General features: G+C 41.9%; 1 protein-coding gene across 1 annotated transcript in view; it reads right to left on the minus strand.

Annotated features, from left to right (window-relative positions):
• The window catches only part of USH2A (usherin), a 474,416-nt gene that overhangs the window by 351,249 nt on the left and 105,790 nt on the right, over positions 1-17,377 (minus strand). Inside the window, 2 exon segments of the mRNA XM_054576584.1 lie at positions 1,428-1,586; positions 9,311-9,474. Of these exon segments, the coding sequence (XP_054432559.1) occupies positions 1,428-1,586; positions 9,311-9,474 (323 nt within the window).

Raw genomic sequence — 17,377 nt, forward strand, 5'->3', positions numbered from 1 at the left:
GTAACAACCGAATAGCAGAAAAGACAGAGCTAGAGGAAAGGAAAATTTCCTGTTTTTTCATTGTATCTTTGGGGAAACTCAATATACAACACGAGTAAATATTTTTTTAACAATGTGTCTCAGCAGCCTGAATTCTGTAAGCCCCTGTCAAGTCTCCAGAAACACGACAGACGTGAAGAGGTGTCCGTGTTTCCTCACACGCCTCCTCTTTCAATTGAAGGCCGTGCTGCATCTCGTCTTTTTTTAACCTGAGAATTTTAAAAGGTGAATTCACGTAATAGAAATATTTGGTGAATTTTCTGCAATCCTTACACCAGAGAAAACCACAAATGAGTAAGTCTTGCAGTAATTTCATATATTTTTCAATTAAAATATAATTCATAGATTATTTTAATGCCCCTTAGTTACCTTCAACCATTACCTCATAAACATTTTCTGGTCATTAATATAAACTGAGCTATAAAGAAATCATATCCTACAATTTACTTCATAATGTATCAGGATTTTATCTCTCCAGTTACCATAATTTACTGAAAAGTTTTTGAATGTCTGAATTTTCCCAACATTTTGTTATTACACACAGTGTAGGTCTGAACGTATTTTGTGTCCTGTGATGAGTATTCATGTAAGATATTTCCAGAACTACATTTGCTGAATCAAATGGTATGCAAAAGGGGAAGTTTTTTCACATGTTTTAACAATTTATCCTGCAGGAGTTGTGCCACTGAACCCACAGAGATATGCCAGCAGCCTAGGTCAATGCCAGCTCCTTCACAACCTCATCGGCGCTGGCGGGTCTGTTTTTCTGTGCATCTTTGAGAATCTGATAAGCAAGAAGGGCTTATCAAATCAGAAGCATCTCATTTATTGCATTTCTGTGACTACTAGTGAGATTTATAATGCATGATTCTGAGTCAGGAGGAAAACGCTGCCAATAATGGGGACAATTGACAAAAATTTAATATGAATTATACATTAGATAATAGTATCATATCAATGTTAAGTTTCCTGAATTTGACAACTATCCTGTGATTATATGAGAGAATTTCCTTGTTCTTACGAAAGTCAGGCTAAAATATTTTGGGGTTAAGTGTCATAGTGTCTTTAATTAACTCTCAAATGGCTCAGGAAAGATAATCACAACAGCAGAAGCAATAAAGTGTGTGATCTAGGTAAAGGGTACTTGATAGTTTTTACAGCTCTTCTGTGGGTTTGAATTATTGTAAAAAAATACAAATAAGTAAAAAAACATAAAATATATCACTTCACATTTTATAAACGAGAGACATGTGATTCTCTCTCTGCTTGAAATGCTCTGTGCCAGACAGAGGAAACTGCAACAACATTTATCCTCGATGTCAAAGAACTTAACCAATGTAGCAACTCCCAGAATGTTCCATCTTCCCATCCCAAATCTTTAAACTCACTGTATGGGTATTGATCCTCAGTTGTGTAGATATCAAAGCCATCCCTGAATAAGCTGTAAGCAAGCCAGTGGGCATTGGGGGAACCAGGTGGGCTCCAGGAGAGATGGATGGCAGAAGAACTTTGAACTTGTCCTCTGGGTGGGGGTTGCTGGGACGGAGCTAAATGACAACAGAGAGAGCATTTATTAGCAAAGCAATCAATAAGCGCACAAGTAAAGTGAAGTAAGATATCTAGCAAAGAGGCCTTTCTGATTCAGGATTACTTTATCAAAAAGACATGTGGTTGACCAAGACATTAATAAACAAAGGGTATATATCATGAATTACTGAAACAAAGCTTTTTATCAGTAAGCATGTAACAAATTCATAGGTCAATGTAGCCGATATAAATATAATTGGGGGAAAACCCACGAAGTTTACATTAAGCACTGCTTTGTCTTTTTTTTTTTTTTTTGAGAACTATCCAAGGAAACATAACACTTATTTTCTATATAATTAATTTAAAATTTGACATAAATAAGATCCACTGACACTTGAAATTTAAGTAGCATGATTTTGGGGTTTCTGAAAGGGAGTTTTCCATTGCATTAAGCACAATGCCTCCTCTTGCTTCACAGAGCACAGTGTAAAAAGGGATAATAGTCAGTCATACTAATAGCTATGGATGTTATGAATTCTAAATAGTCCAAATATTAGCAAAAAACAATCTGAATGTGCTATGTGAATCCAGCAGCGCCTGTTAGAGGTGTCATGATGGTTACAGAAAATATGATTGCTTCTTTCAGATGCATAAAAGCATCTATTTCACTATTTTAGGAATACTTTGTATAATATAAACATATCCCATGAAAACATTGTCTCTTATAACATATTTTCCTTAGTTTCCCTATTTTTGAGAGGGAGATTGCAGGGGTTTTTTTGTTGTTGTTGTTGTTTTTTGCTATAGATATGAAGTAGAAAAACAGTATCTATTTTTTAAGGACACTCCACCACGTTCATTCACTCTCCTTTGGTTTAACACGATGCATAATGGAGAACCACAACCTAATCACGCTTTCTCATGAAATAAGATGTTGAAGATGCAGGTTGCTGTGTTATCTTATTTCTTAAAATCATTTATCTTTTCAAGGAAAATTTAAAAGCCACATATCAAAACAAACCAATCAAATAATTATCAATATTTTTACATGAACTATCTGCAATCACTAGGTGACAGTCGGGAGAAATGCAAGAGCACATCTCAAGTAAGTAATTTAATCAAGAACTGAATAAAGACACTTTTCAAAAGAGTGGGAAGAGTGTAAGGAAATGAAAGCTGGGGAGCAGCATCTCAGGGTGTGGCAACAACCGAGGTCTTTTATACGTATGCCCAGGGTCCTCGAGGCCACCTCCAGGGAGCTGGCCTCACAGAACTGACTCACCATATAGTCCCACTCATGGCTAATCTTTATTCCAGAAAAAGGAGACAGAATACAGTCAACAAAGGCAAAGGTCACACGGGCGAGTTCCAGGAAAGCCAGTCACCTCCAGTCGGACAGAACCTGCTTGACTCCCCCTACAACGTGTTGTACAAACTCCTGCCCCATGTTCCCAGCCGGGGAGCTCATTAGAGACCCAGGGCCCAGGGTACGCATGGGGGGCTGTTCCTACAGACAGGTGCCCAGGGGATAGCGCGTGTTAAACATAAGCCTTCTGGCTGGACAAAATCTAAGGGACCGTGGGAGCCTTCATGAAACCCAAGTCCCCAGAGGCCAGCCACAGGCCCGCTTTGCAAGCAGGCCTTTCTAAAGACCAGCAGGCAGGCCGGCTGTGTTAACTTCTCCCTACACACTGTCTCTGGCTCTGCGGGGCCCAGCACTCCCGGGCACGCGCAAAGAGCACTGGGCAGCGGCTGGGGCCGCTCAGACTGACACCCAGCCAGTTCACGGCCGCCCCTCTGCTGAGGCAAGGAGCTTGGTGTCCAGTCCCCCACTGCCCTTTCCAACGGCCCTCCAGGTGACAGGCAGGCTCCTGCTGGCAGACAGAGCAGGCGGGGGAAGTGCAACGTGGTCAGACGGAGCGATCCTGGACACCAGCAAAGGCTTTCACCTCTGAGCTACTATGGATTCGTCAGCATTCATGAGCACTCCGCTCCACTGTCAAGACGTGATATAATCTAACAGTAACATTTCATGAAAGCATTTCAAGAGCAATGACTGGAAATACATAAAATTCCATATTTTACGCATAAGCATCCTAAAAAGTGTCCCTAATCGTGTGGTGGATAATATTGATGTCAGAGTTTTAAAGAAAAATATTCAAACTAGATACACTCTCACTTGTCCCCTTTAAATCTTTTCTTCTCCTTTGGAATTTGCATTGTTGTATTGAAATTCTAACTCTCCACATGCCTATTTAGATAGCAGGCACATGTAGGAACAATCTCAAAATGACATATGAAAAGAGAATTATTTCCAAACACCTTATCTATTCGAATTTATGGATTTGCCATAATTGATGTGGTCATTTTGGCTGAATGCTGACAGGACATTTGATCTTGCAGAGAATTTTAATTTAGGGCTTTACATCCTGTTGTTCTTGGTGGAACCACAAAAATCATGTCCCATTTATAGCACAGGGAGCCTTGCAATCCATGGCAACTTGGTATTTTTTTAGTGATTATGGGTGACTACCTCTAAAGCTCCGCATGTTATCAGGGATTCGACAGATGTCAGGGTCAAAGCAATCACAGCTGACCTTCAGACTAGTTTTGAAGACGCTGAAGTGACTTTAGGATGACTGAGAGGGAGGGACTTTTCAGTTCCATGCCAAAGGGTATTGAAAATGATTCGCATTTCATGAAAATTTCCTTGGCAACAAACACACGCACCAACACCCACACACGGGCTCCGTGAAACCTTCAAAGGCGATGACTTGCTGGGCTGGCCTCGCCACCGTGCCCCGATCTACAGTGTAAATGAACACTGCCTGCTTGACACTTGCACGAGCGTTTTTGTAGACCTGAAGGGTTAGCTGGTCTAATACCACTCTAACAATAAATATGAAATCCTGAGACAGCTTGAGCTCCTCCTTTATGGGCTAAAAGTAGACTTCTGAGAAAATGATCACATCTTCATTCATCAAAATTGCCAGGAATGGTCCTGCGTACGCCCCACTCTCATTGAAGGGAGGAAAGTACGTATTGTACTGTGACCACATGCACCTGCCTAGGAGCCGTGGGCTTTCGTCCTGGCTTGGGCTCGTTGGTAGTTGCACGCCTGTAGTCAAATTCTGACTGGACTCCCTGAGCTTCTCCCCATTTATAGGAGGGGGCAATAACGTCTACCTCTCAGGGTGATCACGAGTATAAAATGAGAGTGTATGTGTGTGTATGTGTGTGAGAATGTGCGTCCCTCTGCTTCACAAAAGGCTGCGAGTACTGTGCCTGTGAACACAGGCGTCCAGAGTCCCGCTGTCTTTTTGCTTTGTCATCCCTAGGAGGTTATCTTTGTCCACCCAGTCCCACGTGGATGACCACTCGGTCCACATCCAGGTCAGCAGGAAAGTGAACGGGAGGGACGGAGGGTGCGCTCTGCCCAGGAACCCCAGACCCAGCATCGCCCTCACCATCTCGGCCGGGAGACCGGGGGCCTTGGCCAACTACCGGAGGCGGCAAGGCCGCGGGCCCTGCGCCAAGCCCTGCTGGCATAAAACACCGGACGGCGGCTGCTGAGAAGAACCCAACAGTGGCTGCCAGAGATGAGATGGAAAAAACTGAAGAACAGCTAGGGAATTATGAGATATTTAAAAAGAAAAAAGAGAATGGGATAAGGTGCCTCTAGTTAAACCAGCATGAAGGATGTAGTGATAAAAAATTGGACAAATCCTCAAAATAACTCTTTCTGGGAGCTCTAACTCAATCACAGGCAGACAATAAATGGAGAATATTGATTCTTAACAAACTGGTAGAGCTTTCAGGAGAAACCACAAGCATCTGTGGCCTTTTTGCTCCTTAGTCAAGTATGTTCATTTCAGCAGAGCAGGGCCAGCAACAAACACCAGCACCTTTGGTGACTTTATTTGGGGTTGCCGATGGCAATCCATATAGCTTTGCCATCTGGAAAGGGCAGACTCATTTAGGAACAATGAGGAAAACCCACAGATCTGCCACCTTGAGGATGTGCTCCCCACTGAGTTAAGTAGAGAACTAACCAGAACATAAGCCAGGAGATTCTGGGCAAGGGAAAGCCACCGAGGCCTGAGATCAGCTGTCCATGGCTCCTGGCCAGTGGGGGAGGAGTGGGTGTATGAGGAAGACCCAAGAAAGTCCAATGAGAGGCGAAGGCCCAGCTATACCCAGCTATAACTCTGAGAACCAGCTATAACCCTGAATGCATACCCAACTCATGCATGTTGAGTGACAGAAGCTGTATGGTCTGAAAGTACTTGAGAATAAACATTGCCCATATCATTAGCTGACTCAGACACAGAATGACCCCCCAGGAAGCCAGGCTATAAGTAAAAATTAAAAAAAAAAAAAAGAAGAAGAAGCTGATTACAGACATCAGCAGCTGTACGCTGCAGTGGAGAAAGTTTTCCACCATTTAAGTCTATGCAAATTGTTAAAAAAAAAAATCGAACTTAAGTGTTTTCAACGTAAAATTGCAACTCAAAGAAACTGTGAACCGCACTCATAAAAAAAGGCAATCAATAGAAACAGACTCTTGAGTGCAGCAAACAGTAAACTTGAAGATAAAGCGAGAGATAGAACTTAAAGATACAGCAATCTGATTTATTCAATTCAAAGGAAAGAGGGAGAAAAAGCACTGAACAGAAAGGAGCCCAGCCTGGGGACCTGTGAGACAATGTCAGGGGCACCGTGCACCACCAGCATGTGCAAAGGGTCCCCAGCAGGAAACGGGGAGACAGGGAAAGGGGCAGAGGGCCAGGCTGTGGCTGCCAGGCACTGGGAGGGATGGGGAGATGGGCGTTCCAGGGGCACAGGGTTTCAGTTTCCCAAGAATAAAAGCGTTACTGAGAAGGACGACAGCGATGGCTGTGCAGCATTATGGGTGGGTTTAACATCGCTGAGCTGTGCATGTAACAATGGTTAATATGGTACATTTTGTTACGTATATATTACCATAATATAAATTTTTTTTAAAAGGAGAGCTGTAAGAGCCTCTTTTGATAAATAGGGATAAAGTAAAAAAATGATAAAAATATGGATTGCTAAGCAAGGATAAACATAAAAGTGAGTTGAGACTAGAGTATAACTTAACTCAAATGACCCATAATGATTCATTTGAGACTGAAACACAAATGATTCATAAATAGTTAAAACATATATGTAATGCATAATTAAGTATAAGTATATATAATAAACGATAAATAGATACATATATGTATAATAAATATATATAAGTACATATATATGTTAAGTTTATAGCCAGAAGTTTAAGGCAAGCTGGAATTTATCTAGGAAAGAATACAGAAAGCAGAGCTATTAAATACCTGTTTTCCTTCTGTCCCTCCTATCAAGGAGAATGACTATCATTTTGAAAGCATGAAACAAATATTCATGGGAAAGAAGTAAATCACACAACAAGAAAGCATGTTATCAGAGAGGCCCTAACTACTTTCTGTGAAATCAAATCAATTCTCTTACACTCTGAAAATTATATCTTAGGATTCTTATCCCAAATCCCCATCATAAAAAAAAAAGAAAGAAAGAAAAAAATCACAGATGCTATTGCTAAACTATTGTCAGTGGCCTCTAAGGAAATGGAAAAGATAATAGTTATAATCCCACGGTATCCAGACTGTGCAGAAAAACACCCTGAAACATTCTCATTCTCCAGGAAAGCACATTCTTGACATCGTTGGATGGAGAGAAAGCACAAGCCAGAGGTAGTTCACAGTTTCAACAATAGATAGCACTACGTTCCTTTCAATAGCGTCGCATCTTCGTGAGGCTGGTTGCTCCGGTGGTTGCTAGGATAAAAAGCCAGGATCACGGGAAAATCAAGGAGGAACAGGAAAGAAAGCAGGTTCCCTTCAGACGAGTCCCACAGTGAGTGCTTTCCTGAGCCCCACTCTCAATGTTTCACGCTCCTTTGAAGGCGGGAATCCTATCGGATTTTTAAAAAATGAATTACCTCTGCTGATCCTGAGCTTCTAACTTTGCGCAGCGTTTTGTAAGTTTTCTTAAACAAAAACTAAAATAGCAGCCCCAACAACCACAGAGAGGTGAAGGAAGGTATTCAATACTAAAGATCTCAATGTTAAAGAGAGAAATCAAAATGAGTATGTCCAGAAAAGAATAACTAGAAAGGTGAAAGGTTTTAAAATTATTGACAATTGGGAGCCTTTGAAGAGATCGAGACTGTTTAGCCCAGAGGAGAAAGGCTTTCCATCACATGTCTGCCACCACAAAGGAAAGCCAGCCAGGCACCCAGTGGCCAGGTGACCAGGTTCGCCTGAGGTGTAACTTCTCGACCGTGTCTCAGAAACGAGAATAAGGAGCGAAACGCAGAGCTGAGGCCAATATGTTCACGCAAAATCCATGCAGAACCGATCAAAAATCGCTGAGATTGGGTATGTTGTATGTAAGACTGCCGCAATTCTATTTAAATGATGATACACAACTGACATCCAAAGCAATTTCCGTTGCACAAAAATCAATGAACTCTAGAGCTAAGCATGGTAACAAATATTATTTAAATGCTCAGTGAAAGCCAGAGTTGTGTTTAGACTGTATTTATAAATAGACAATGATAGTCCTCTCTTGAAACTGCATAAACCTCTACAGTTTTCCTTGGACTAAAATCTAGAAGATCCCATGAAACACAGGATAGTGAAGATAAATTACACAGGTACAAAATTTAAGGGTGTCTTCATCATTAGCTACACCCCACCTTCGCCCCCTCAAAATCCAGTGTGGTTGCCAGGAAGCCCAGCATCTACGACGCGTGGCTCCCTCCCTCAAACACAGAGAGCACCGCCCCCGCCTGCTCGTTCAGGACAACCTGTCCTGCCTGGTGGCATTTCCTAGCACTGGGACGCCCGATGGGCTCAGGACACCCCGAGGAGAAGGCGCGTTGTACAGAGGGCTCCTTACCATGTGTTTCCAGCGGGCATTTCTTAGGAATTTGGAAGGAGGTAAGAACATATGATCTTGAAGTAAATACTTAAAAAACCATCAATGTGTTTTAAATGGCAGGATTGCAGGTGACCTTGTAGAGTCAATTCAAGGAAGTGGAAAATGGTGCTGAGAAGTTAAAAGATACTAAGATACAATTGATGGCTTTCAACAGATAAATCAAGACACATGCAAGATGTTTAAACAGCCAATGCTAGTAAAAGTAGAAAGAAAAGAATATCCAAATACAGGAGCTCGAAATACGCTATGATAAACAGTGATAACAACTGCTACAATATCAACAAACAACTAACAGTAGCATCATGTCCATAAAATTTGTGGGCTGGAAGGACATACCACTCCTAATAAAATATAAATCTTCATTTGTTAGAGAAAACTGTCTGGAAACGTCATCATGTGCTGGCGTGACCAATCACTTGGCTTAACCAGTAATGTCCTGGTTTTTACACTGAAAGTCTCTCGGTTTGGGGAAAATCCGGACTTTGGTCACCTTCTTAGTGATACCACAAACCACTGCACATCCCCCATTACTAATATAAGCGTATCCCCATTTTCCATGACTTAATCAAGGGAAAAGAACACTAGCATCATTTGGGGTGATTTTTTTTTTTTTCGTTTCTCCCCTGACGTGTCCGCACTGTAGCAAAGCCTTTCCGCTGGGTCCTCCACAGGGAGGAAAAGGGCCCCGCTCGGCCCCGCGGGGCATTCTGGCAGACACCCGCGTGGGCCCAGGTGCACTTACATTTGCTGCAGCCCCACGGGTTGTTGGCATCCAAGTGGCTGGCACCGGGGACACAGGCATCGCACTTTGAGCCGGTGACAAATCGTTTACAGAAACACTGGCCCGTGACCAAGTGACAGGTCTCATTCAAGGCTCCTGAGAGATGACAATTGCAAGGCTGACATCTGAAAACAAGAGAAATAAACCATCCAAGAGAATCACATTTTGATTAATAATTCATACTGTAAGTCACATGCATCTATTGATAATGCTGTGGAATGAGATGTTTTAGCCAATGGGCTGAAAATGATTCTTGAGTTAAACAAACATGAAATAAAACAAAACAGGAAAAAAATACTTATCAAAATGCTGCTTATGATAAATGCTCTATGAAGCCTTTTCTTTGTAAACTAATTGATAGTCAAAAAAAGTGTTCCTTTGCTTCTTTACATGCCACAATACACTTCATGGATTATTTTGAATCATACTGTTCAAAAAAGAATACTGTAAATTTTTCTTTCCCACAAAAAACAGTTTCCATGACAGCTAAAATTTAAGATTACGTACCTCCAAAATTATCTTTTCAAGTATCTATCAAGTGGTGAGAGAGGAACTGGATGTGATAATCATTGTTTTCCCTAAAAATCTTGAAATTCTATATTTAGTTTTATAAAGACTAAATTTCACTGAGAAAACAGTTTGGGGAAGACACGCTTCATTGCCAAAAATGCGTAATAAATGTTACATTTCCTTTTTTTATTTTATGCACTAAACTCACTTTTCCAGAATGGTTGGAGAGCTAAGAATCATGGTGATCTACGAAAAGCAGCTAATGATATAAATACAATGGGAGAACTGCACTTCAACTCACATTTCTTGGACCCAAAGTTGCTACTAAAAAATTAGTTTTGGCATTTTGCTGCTAGAAACTAAAACCTTCCAACTCTTAACCTGTGATAATTCCACTGATTAGCAGGAGCAACGTTGGGGCCACAAAGCATTACAGAAGTCAAACAGTACTTGCCTGGAGATCACTCATACTTAACAAGGACTTTCCACACAACACATTCAGTAACAGCCTTGAGGAGTCACCTACGTTTTCTAATGAAGATGCTGCATGGATAGAGTAGCTTTACCCTCAGCAATTTCTATGGTGTGGTCTCCTGGGTAATCATTCCACACCCTTAAAAAGGCTGATAAAAGCGAAGGCTGCTAAATAAGCTGCAAATTTGTTTTATGGACTAATATCACCTAGGGAATAAATAAAGCACACTTTATCTTGAAAACCACTATACTGTAGTATGCCCTTTTTATGTCATGATAAAAGGACATTTTTCTCCTATAAACAACTATATGAAGTTCTTTATGTATAGGCATTGCATCAGAACTACATTTCAAATTGATGTTTTGTTTAGGTTACTTAAGCATGAGAGCTGAAGAAAATGATGCATTGAAATTAAAATGGAATTACAAAAGCAGCAAAATATTTAATTTGCTCTTAAGTTCATTATATGCTATTACTTAGAGTATGTTGTTTGTAGGTTTTTTTAATGTCATATTGGTTAAGAATACGCAGCTTCTCCCGTACATAATTTATCGCCACGCCACTCACGAGTAAGTGTCTCTTGAGCATTTCAGTTTTTATTACCATTCACTCATGAGACAATCACACTCATTTTATATACAGTACATTTAGAGGAACAGTTTCCAGTGTATAACATAATTCCTTTTCTTGATGCTGTTCTATTTTCTTCCAGCTACACGCTTAACTCTAAGTCAGCTCTAAGTCAATATCCATGGGGTATTACGTTCTGAATCTAAATGGAATAAATAAATCGCTTCTTAGGAAAGCACGCAGCGTTTTGAGTAATTAAATGTGACTATTCCTGATTTTATAGTCTCTTAGCCAAGCCACGGTTATATCTAACTTATCTGACTTGTTATAATTGCTTGACTTCAGTACGCGGGAATTTTATCTGAGTGACGTTCACAGGAGACTTTCCTGAATATTATAGCTTGTTTCTAGCCCAAAGGACACTGGGGATAATTTTGTAATTAAGGCTTAAGTGAAACGATTCCTGTAAATTTCTTGGCCACTCAAATATAATTTTAAACATTTCCAAGACTCTTTAGCAAATAAGCTACAAGTTTGATGTCATTTTCTAAGTTACCACTCCTCAAGAGCACTTTCTAAATGAGATATAGTTCACGTTTATTAAAACAGAATTATACATAATAAAGGAAAAGACATTTTAAGCTTTGAGAGAGAAACAGCAAACTAAGATGAATTGCGATATTGATTTTGTCAGGATAAATGGTTTCTGTAATATTAATATAAAGAAACCTTTATTATACTGACTCTCCTGGTATAGCCAGAGCTCTCCCGCAATCTGTTTAAAATCTTCATTTTTCATCCTTATGGGAAAACCTCACTTGCTAAATGGATTTCATAAAGAGTAATCTGTCAAGATTTATATAGATAAACAATTTGTGATGTTTATTGACCAGTTCATTATGGTAAACAAAATGGGAAGGAAGCCTCGCTAATCTCCGTGCGCACGCAGCTACGGCAGCTCTGCTCGGGCTGGTCTTTACTGGACACAATGGGAGAGAAGTTAATTGGCCTCTGTCTCTTAAGTCACACATCTCATCTATTTTACTTTCCAGGGAGCCTCTTCTCGTTGAACAAACAATAAGAGAGTTATCCTACTTCTTGCTATTGCAGAAACATCACTATTAACGAAGGGAGTGTGTTTCGATAATGCATTTCATTGTCGGGAACTTTGCCGTCGGAAGAAGAGCTGCTTTAGGAGGTCCGGAGGCATGCGCCAGGATGGGGATCACTTTATTGGCATTGCTCTTTGGACGCCTCTCTTCTGTCTGCAGCCTCAACTTAATGGGCACCATCTAATTGACTTAAACGTATTGAATGACAAAAAAAATCATGGACAGTCAATTATATTCCAGGGCTGGATAACACTGGAGATGTAAATATGGGCAAGACACAGAGCTCTCCCTGTCCTCAAGGAGCTCACAGTCTAGTGAGAAACAAATTTAAACGAATAGAAAGAACATTCATAAAGATGTACATAGAGCTAATTGATGGCACAGAAAGGGGCAGATGTCTAGTCTGGGGGCAGGAGAGGGGACAGGGAATGGAGGATGAAGAAGGAATCTTGGAGGTGTTCGCGCTGCTTATTACAATAGGAATAAGCTGGGCAAATGGGCGAGGGAGAAAACAGAAAGGAGACGAAACAAGAGGGTGTCAAGTTAGAAGGCATGCAAGCGTTTTGGATACGGATTCAGAACAGGGAGGAAGCGGCGACAGGTGAAGCTGGAAGGGCGGGGAGAAGGCACTGCCAAAGGAGGGGCTTTCGTGACAGCGGTGAGGGGCCGCGGAGAGGGCGGGGTTAGAGCTCAGAGAGATTTCGTGAGTGAAATCAATGGCATGAGGCAGACACACGAAAAGGAGAAGCAAACAAGGGCCTGGAGTCACTCCAGTTTTCTAATTTGCTGACAGAGGAATGATGCCATTCAACACAACCACCCAAGGAGGAAGAGACCTCAATTACTGAGCGAATTTAGACAGGAATTACTAACGATTATTAATGAATAGAACAGAAAGAGGCTTCAAGGCAAATGGAAGAAATTGGACAAAGGCGTTCCTTCCATCCCTAGCACGAAGACTAGCACACTACAAGGGTTCAGTGAAATTTGTTGAGTAAGTGACAATTTGGCTGGTTTGGGCCCGTTTTGATTGGTATAGCTGCCCCCCCCCCCCCACTAAACTCTTCGCCAAGGAAGGGACCACTGTTCTTCAAGGGCTGTCCCTCCTCTCTAAGGCCACTCTCTCGGGCCAGCGGAGGTCTCAGCTGAGTCCTCCTGTCCGGGTCCCGGGAGTGCGGGTGTGCCCTCGTGGACTTCGGGTTCCCCAGCTAAGATCACAACAGCATTTCGCTTCTGCTTTGGAGGTGCCGTCTGGTCTCACCGAGGTTCTGAGTATCCCTTTTGTCGCAGCCCATGAACAGCCTGGATGCCCTGGGAACTGGAATCAGAATGACAGGGGAGGAATTCGGGGCTTAGAGGGCCTCTTTGTTTAAGCTGGAAGCCACACGCACATGGCCTGGCACTAGCCCTGGCCCACGGCATACGGCAAAGATAACACGGCAGCAGGGCCAGGCAAAGGCCTCGAGTGGCCTTGACTGCTTGTGCTGTCTTTCTGGGGACTCTGCCACCACCCGCCAGGGCGTGCTCACAGGTGGGACCCTCTAGCCGTCACCTAGATAACAGCATGCTGTCCGAAGAGCCACTGGGGAGCACGAGTCTGTGAGGCACACGCCCGAACTCTCTCATGATCACACCGTGAAAGGAGGGCAGTTGACACAAAAGCCACCTGCTTCCATGTCAAGTCGTCAGTCTGGTTCTCAGAGAAGAGGCCAATCGATGCTCATTGGAAACACACATGTGAAAAGATTATAGACCCAATCTATACGCTAGTGTTGAAATGGAGAAATTCTGTAGTAAAACCAAAAATAATCTGGTCACAGAGAAAGTGCAACGTGTGGTATGTTTTAGAAGTCCGAGGCCTTAGATGGCCCAGCCAACCTAGACCCCAATTCCCCGCTCTTTGGGGAAAATGACGACTCAGTGCATGGCAGCTGGCGAGAGACAAGTAGTGATACATCTGGCCCTTTGAGGCTTAAAAAAAGACAAAATACAACTAATTCCTCTACAGAGAAGTCCTTAGGGGGCAACCCCTGGGGGGCTGGGACGTGTGGGAGTCCCAGAGACACCGGTGCAGTCCTAGGGGCGGTGGGGAGGGGATCCCAGCTACAGACCGACTTGAGGACAGAGACCGCGCCTGCACTATCACGTGCGGGCATTACTACCAATGGAGACGGGGGAAGCGTGGCCCACTTTTGTCTCATTGTTTCTGTTGTAGACAAATACAATATACTTTTTTCCTGTTTTATTGATTTTTCAGTGGGCAGACTTTTCTTCTTTTTCTTTTTTCTTTTCTTTTTTTTTTTTTTACTGCATTGTTTTTGATACTGATTAAACATGTTTGCTTTATATGTCAGAGGTAAAGAAGTGATTTTTGCACCTGGACCAGCTTTTTAAAACACATGTCCCCTTTTCTCGCGATAGGTAACTTTTCAAGAATGAGCTGCTTGGATGGAAACAGATGGTGGTCTTCCAGCTTGTTATTGTTGTGTTTGGGGCCTTTTTGTTGTTAGTGCTGTAGTTCAGGGGCAGAGCCTGTTTGAGTTTACTTATTTTGCCCTGGAGAGTATAAAAAAGCTTGAAAAACACAGGAAATGTAGGAGAACATGGAAAAGGGGAAGGGATATGAGTGATCTTCAGGAAGGGCTTCAGAAATAAGACCTCCCTGGAAATATAAATGGAAAAAACATATGAAGAAGTCAATTTATTCTCCAAATCAATGAAGAAACACCATGACACTGGTATCTTCTCTTTGCTTACCAATAAAATACTTATAATCTATTGCAGAAGTTTCGAAACTAATAAAATGACTTTAGACTTGTAAGCACCTACCGTTTAGCCTGATCCAAGGCACATTTACTTGATGTTAGCTCATTTTCTTTCACTTTGAAAAAACTTTAACACCAGGGCATAAATTATTATTTTCCTATGCTGATGCCTGTATACACTTAGACAACAAGCGAATTCTTCTCTTCAGGAAACAAAAATTCCTTACACTAGATGGAATACCATACATTTTAGCCATCTTTGTATACATTTTCAAAATAGTCATTGTTAGTATATATTCACAATTGCAACCAGAAGTCAACAAAGAGACTCCAATATCATTTAGGAAAGGACGGAAAACATAAAAAAAAAAAAAAGAACAAAATCCATTTTTATCTCTTCTCAATGATGAGCAAAAATCTAAACTCAAGCCATTCTCACGGTCACATTTTCCGTGACCTTCTGGGCTGGAGGATTTCTTCTCTGATGATTATCCATGTTTAAGTGGAAGGGGACAGGTAAGCCTGTCAGTGTGGGAAGGGTTCCGTAGGACCGATTTAACAAGGGACAAGTCCTCTTGACTTTGGGGGGCCCCCTGTGGTTGGGGGAGGCTTTATTCTTTCTACTCCTTCCAGAGAAGCTACTTTACACATGGTGGCTCTGTCCAGCGGTGGCCTGTGCTCAGTATCGGAGCCACTCCCGCCCAGTCAGAGAGCATCCTGAGCCCCCTCGCGAGTGGGTGGTGCGGCCTTGAACAGGTATTTTAATGTTTGCATCCCTTTTACCCAGGTCATATCTGCATGAGATGGCAGAAGACTTTTGTTTTTATTTTTGTAGGAGGTGAGAAAAATAACGGAAAAAATTATTTTTGGCTCTATTAACTGAAACCTATATAATTTTATTAACCAATGTCACCCCAATAAATTTTTTAAAATCATTATTAGATAGAATTTGAAAATAAAAAGAAGTAAAAAAGGAAAAAAAGAATGAGAGGCATGGGGACATTTAAATTTAAAACTCAGACAGACAGCTGGTTATAGGCCTAGAGGTCATGGTAGAGACCTGAACAGATAACATATCTGAGGGTCGTTAAAATGTATGTGTTGAATGAAATCATAGACATAGACAGGTACATTGAAGGGGCAGAGGAAAGAGGAGTAATCAGCAAAAGAGATCAAAAAACAAATCACAGGAGTAAGATCTTGGAGGCCATAGGAGAGATAATTTTAAGAAACAGGACAATAAAGCAATTGACACAGTGAAACAAACATGACTCCTAAGAGGCAACCGTAAACTAATTTTACTTTCATCTCTCACTCATCCTTTAACCATATTGCATGAGGCAATGCCCCTCTGTCTGCCACCTGGATATAAAGTGAGTCAGTTACAGGGCTTTTCTGGTCTTTTCTATGGTATAGAAAGTCCTAGAGTTATTTTAAATTGCAAAGCACAGGTTCAACAAAAAGAACAAAACTAGAGACATCACGTTCTTGATTTCAAAATATATTACAAAACTACAGCAATGAAAACAGCAAGGCACAGGACAAGGAGCAATGTGTTTTTCTCATAACCAGATGAGGACCATAAGGAAGAGTGACAGCATGGCACTGTCTCAGTGTCTGTACAAGAGGTGACCCAGAAGTCTAATGGGTCCTGATTAGAGAAAATACTGAGATTCTTATGGGCTTCAAAATTAATGAGCAACCAATTGGCAAAGCGATGCCTCTAACTATCCCAAAACTATAGGTTAGAGACACCGAGGGAGAGAGATCAACGAAGAAATCAGGGAAGCACCAGTGCCAGTGAAAAGCCAGCTTTGAAGACGTGCGAGACCAGAGGCAGCAGCCTGCTTTGGGCTTTGCTAGTCCAGTGAATCCCTACCCTTCCTGCAGCCTGTGCATGAGAGGAAAAGAGCACAGTGATGCTCTCAGACTAACAGAGCCTTATGCCAAAGGTAACAGAAGTGGAGGGGCATGTGTTTAAAAACAGACACGCAGTGAAACAAAAAATTGTTTTACTAGGTATTTCAAATAGCATGGTAAAATTTTCTGATCACATTGACTGTTAGTAGAAAACCAAATAAACTGGTTTGAGTTCTTTTTCAAGAGTTTAACCTGCCACCCTGTCCACACTCTAACCGAGGTGCTCGTGAAGAGTGTAAGGGCCAAAGGCAGGCAGCAGGGGACAGCGTGTTGAAAGAGTCCGATATTCTCAAATCCTTGAATAATGAGCAATTAGTTATAAATGCATACACACATGGAGACGCATACTGAGGAAGAGATTTGTACAGTTTATAAAGAACAAAGTACTACTTGCTTGGAGACAAGAACACCAAAGAATTAATGGATATAGTCCCAACCCTAGACAAACTGATAATCTAACCGGGGGGAAAAAATCATGGAATTGGCTTTCCAGCTCATCTTAAAAAATATAGCAAGAGCCCTGGCTGGTGTGGCTCAGTTGGGTGGGCACTGTCCCGCAAAGCAAAAGGCTGCCGGTTCAACTGCTGTCGGGGCACACGTCTAGGCTGCGGGTTCAGTCCTTGGCCGGGTGTGTACGAGAGGCAACCAACAGGTGTTTCTCTCTGACAGTGATGTT

Source organism: Pteronotus mesoamericanus, unplaced genomic scaffold (assembly GCF_021234165.1).
Source record: "Pteronotus mesoamericanus isolate MK-2021 breed Mesoamerican mustached bat unplaced genomic scaffold, CSHL_Meso_final contig_347, whole genome shotgun sequence".
NCBI lineage: Eukaryota > Metazoa > Chordata > Mammalia > Chiroptera > Mormoopidae > Pteronotus > Pteronotus mesoamericanus.